The sequence below is a fragment of the Nicotiana sylvestris genome, chromosome 11 (genome assembly GCF_000393655.2).
Source record: "Nicotiana sylvestris chromosome 11, ASM39365v2, whole genome shotgun sequence".
Classification (NCBI taxonomy): Eukaryota; Viridiplantae; Streptophyta; class Magnoliopsida; order Solanales; family Solanaceae; genus Nicotiana; species Nicotiana sylvestris.
In genome coordinates this window covers 91,816,681-91,821,329 of record NC_091067.1, presented here as the reverse complement: position 1 = coordinate 91,821,329, position 4,649 = coordinate 91,816,681, and the positions used below count along the sequence as shown (strand labels likewise).

General features: G+C 44.5%; 1 protein-coding gene across 1 annotated transcript; it reads right to left on the bottom strand.

Annotated features, from left to right (window-relative positions):
- Positions 1-643: 643 nt before the first annotated feature.
- LOC138881323 (uncharacterized) lies at positions 644-1,141 on the bottom strand. The gene has a single exon (XM_070161537.1). The coding sequence runs from the start codon at positions 1,139-1,141 to the stop codon at positions 644-646; it is 498 nt and encodes a 165-aa protein (XP_070017638.1).
- Between the last annotated feature and the right edge of the window lie 3,508 nt (positions 1,142-4,649).

Genomic DNA, 4,649 nt, shown 5'->3' with positions numbered 1-4,649 from the left:
AACCATTATCGGTGATGATTGATTCCGGAACTCCGAACCGATAAACAATGCAGTCGCGCACGAAACCCGCCACAACCTTCTTAGTGACCGCCTTGTATGATGCTGCTTCGACCCATTTGGTAAAATAATCGATTGTCACTAAGATGAACCTATGCCAATTTGATGCGGCAGGCTCGATAGGTCTGATAACATCCATTCCCTAAGCGGTGAATGTCCACAGTGAGCTTGTTGCAGTAAGCTCGCTCGGAGGCGCCTTTATCATATATGCATGTATCTGACAGCGATGGCATTTGCGAACATACTGGATACAGTCTGGTTCCATAGTCATCCAAAAATACCCTGCTTAGAGTATCTTCTTTGCTAAGACAAAACCATTCATGTGCGGCCCACAGGTCCCTGCATGCACTTCGTCCAATAGCCTGGATGCTTCTTTTGCTTCGACACACCTTAGTAAACCCAAATCGGGAGTCCTCATGTACAGAATTCCTCCACTGTGAAAGAAGTTGTTGGATAGCCTATGAAGTGTGCGCTTCTGAGTAGCATTGGCAAGTCCTGGATATTCCCCTATTGTCAAGTACTCCTTGATGTCATGAAACCATGGTTTTCCGTCCGCTTCTTCCTCAATGTGGGCACAATAAGTTGGCTAATAATGAATCTTTACTGGGATGGGATCAATGAAATTTGTATCTGGATGCTGGATCGTGGACGATAAAGTAGCTAATGCATCAGCAAACTCGTTCTGGACTCTGGAGACGTACTGAAATTCTATCTTTGTGAACCTTTTCCTCAACTCCTGTATATGATGCAAGTAGGGAAGTATCTTAGAGTTCTTGGTTGCCCACTCTCCTCGAACCTGATGCATGACCAAGTCTAAATCCCCGATCACTAGTAACTCCTGAATGTTCATGTCAATGGCCATTCTGAGCCCCAAGATGCAGGCTTCATATTCGGCCATATTATTGGTGCAAGAGAACCTGAGCATGGAGGATACCGGGTAGTGCTGGCCGGTTTCTGATACTATGACTGCTCCTATGCCAACTCCTTTGAAATTTGCAGCTCTGTCGAAAAATAGCCTCCAACCATCATAGGATTCTGCAATATCTTCTCCTATGAAAGATACTTCCTCATCGGGAAAATACATTTTTAGGGATTCTCGGCGAGATGATCCGCCAAGTCTTGCCCTTTGATTGCTTTCTGGGTCACGTAAACAATGTCGAATTCACTTAGCAGGATTTGCCACTTGGCGAGCTTGCCAGTGGGCATAGGTTTCTGGAAGATATACTTCAGAGGGTCCATTCTGGATATGATATAAGTAGTGTAAGCATATAAGTAATGCCTCAACTTCTGCGCGACCCAAGTCAAAGCATAACAAGTGCATTCTAAAAGAGAATATCGGGCCTCATACGGTGTGAACTTCTTACTGAGATAGTAGATGTCTTGCTCCTTTCTCCCTGTTTCATCATATTGTCCCAGAACACAACCGAATGCTCTATCCAATACCGTAAGGTAAAGCAATAGGGGTCTTCCTGGCTTAGGCAGAACCAAGACCGATGGCGTTGATAGGTATTCCTTAATTATGTCAAAAGCTTTCTGACAATCATCAGTCCATTTGGCGGTGGCATCCTTCTTCAACATTTTGAAGATAGGTTCACAAATGACTGTGGATTGAGCTATGAACCGGCTGATATAGTTGAGTCTTCCCAGGAAACTCATCACGTCCTTCTTGTTCTTTGGCGGCAATTCTTGGATAGCTTTGACCTTTGATGGATCCAATTCTATTCCTCGATGACTCACAATGAAGCCCAATAATTTTCCAGCAGGAACCCTGAATGCACACTTGGCGGGATTCAATTTCAGATTGTACCTCCTTAGTCTGTTGAAGAACTTTCTTAAATCTTCCATGTGATCCCTAACTTTCTTGGATTTGATGATGACATCATCCACATATACCTCAATCTCCTTGTGTATCATGTCATGAAAGATGGTAGTCATGACTCTCATGTAGGTGGCACCAGCGTTCTTCAAACCGAATGGCATCATTTTGTAACAGTACATTCCCCACGGCGTGATGAAAGCCGTTTTCTCTACATCTTCCTCATCTATCTATATCTGATGATACCCAACGAAACAATCAACAAAAGACTGCAACTCGTGCTTGGCGCAGTTGTCGATAAGAATGTGTATGTTAGGCAAGGGGAAGTCGTCTTTGGTACTGGCCTGATTAAGAACCCGATAGTCAACACAAACTCTAACTTTCCCATCCTTTTTGGCACTGGCACGATGTTGGCTAACCATGTCGGATACTCTACTACCCTGAGAACCTTGGCTTTGACTTGCTTGGTAACCTCTTCTTTGATTTTCAAACTCATGTCGGGTTTGAATTTCCTGAGCTTCTGCTTTACCGGCGGGCATGTTGGATCTGTTGGCAGTTTGTGAGCTACAATGGATGTGCTGAGACCAGTCATATCATCATATGACCAGGCGAATATGTCTTCATATTCCTTTAGGAACTCCGTGTACTCTTTCTTTTCTGATGGTGACAGGTGAACACTGATGCGCGTTTCTTTGACATTCTCTGCATATCCCAGATTAACGACCTCAGTTTCATCCAAGTTAGACTTAGGCCTATTTTCAAAATTCTCAACTCCTCTAACGACCTCTTATGGTATATCATCCTCTTCTGAGTCCGTATCCGTTTGTTACGTTGTCTCGTTGCAAGTCACAATCATTGGTTCATCGTCAATGCAATTAATAGTAATGATGTGTAAAATAAAGTGAATGATGGAAAACTAATAAGAACGAGATATATAATAAACTGAAATGCTTCGATTAAATTCACAATTGTTTTGAGTATCAGAGCTCTTTTCAGAATTAAAGACAATGCGGAAATAAAATCAGCTAGTAAAAAAGTAAAATGTGATGCATGGTGCTTTTGTTTAGCCTTGCTACCCCGAAGCTTTCTGGGTCCTGGTGCTGATTGACCAATTGCTGAGGCGCTTCTTCTCGGTTCACAACTTGTATAGAAGGGCCTTCCTCCCCTTCCTCCTCGAAAATAACACAACAGTCTATATCATCATCCTCCAGGAACAGATTCTTCACGGCTGCCAATGCTTCATCTTCCTCCGACCCATATACAGTATCTGCCGGCTGGAAAGTCTTCTCCAGGTAAGGTATCGGATGTCCAGTGGGTAGTAGGGACCGTGCCATGGTGGCGACCAGTGATTGAACTCCTCCCAAGTGTACTCATACCACAAACCAAATGTAGTACCATGTTTTTTCAACTTGATGGGTTTGGCGATTCCCTGGAGGTTTTTGCCGAGTCCCTTTCCAGGTTTGTATCCACACCAATTCAGGATACTTTCAATCTTGTTATCCCACCATTTATCTTTGTCTACAACATTAACTCTTTCAATGTGGTGGTATGTTTCTCCGCCTATTCTCCTTTTGCCTCCAATCATCGGGATAGTCTGACGACTATATATGGGGTTGCTACCATCGCCATGAATAATCACCTCTTGGTGATTCCATTCGAACTTCACTGCCTAATGCAGGGTCGATGCCATAGCTCCAGCGGCGTGGATCCATGGTTGTCCCAACAACAAATTGTAGGATGCTGGGACATCTATCACTTGAAAGTCAACGCCGAACCAGGTTGACCCCATTGCAAGCATAGGTTGATCTCTTCGATAGTAGACCTTTGGGACCCATCAAAGGCTTTTACATTGATGACCCCATCTTTGATCTCGTGCAGGCTCTTTCCCAATGTTCTGAGAGTTATCAACGGACAGATATTGAGGCTGGAGCCTCCATCGATCAAGACTCTAGTGACGAAGTAATCCTCGCATTGCACAGTGATGTGTAGGGCCATGTTATGACTCAGTCCTTCCGGAGGCAGCTCATCATCGTGGAAGGTGATTTTTTGGCTTTCCAGTATTTGTCCTACCATATTTGCCATTTTGCCCCCAGTTATGTTGCTGGGCACATAAGCTTCGCTCAATATCTTCATCAAGGCATTTTTGTGTGCATCAGAGCTCTGTAGAAGAGCTAAGATGGAGATCTGTGCTGGTGTTTTGTTCAACTGCTCAACGACCGAATACTCCTTAGCTTGTATTTTCCTCCAAATATCATCGGGACCAGTTTCAGTAGTTCGTCCCGAGGCTTGCTTATTGGAATCAGCTAGGTGCTCTGGAGTGTAAACCCTGCCTATTCTGGTCATACCCTGTGCAACAATTGCTTCTCCTGTCTTGGTCTTTCCTTTCCTCCTTGCCTCAGCTGTGTAATCCCATGGTATGGCATTTGAGTGGAACGGTGTTATGTCTGACATTGCTATAGGAATGGGTACCCTCGATGGTAACACAACAACTTCAAAGAGTATAGGTGCCTTTGGAACCCCAAACTCAACCTCAATTGGCCCGGCCACCTTCGCAGAAGAAGGTGCTTCAAATTCGAGAGGTATAGACATGTTTACTTCATCGCCCCTGGAGGGCTGGTTCTGCACAACAATCGGGTTAAGCGTGATTGCTGGTTTCTTTGGCTCATCATCCTCAGCAATCAGTCCTTTCGATCCTTTGGGGTCCCAGTCATCTTCGATCTCGATCATGTGAATGTCCCCACTTCTGTGATCAGGTAGAGGGTTGTTGCGGACATTA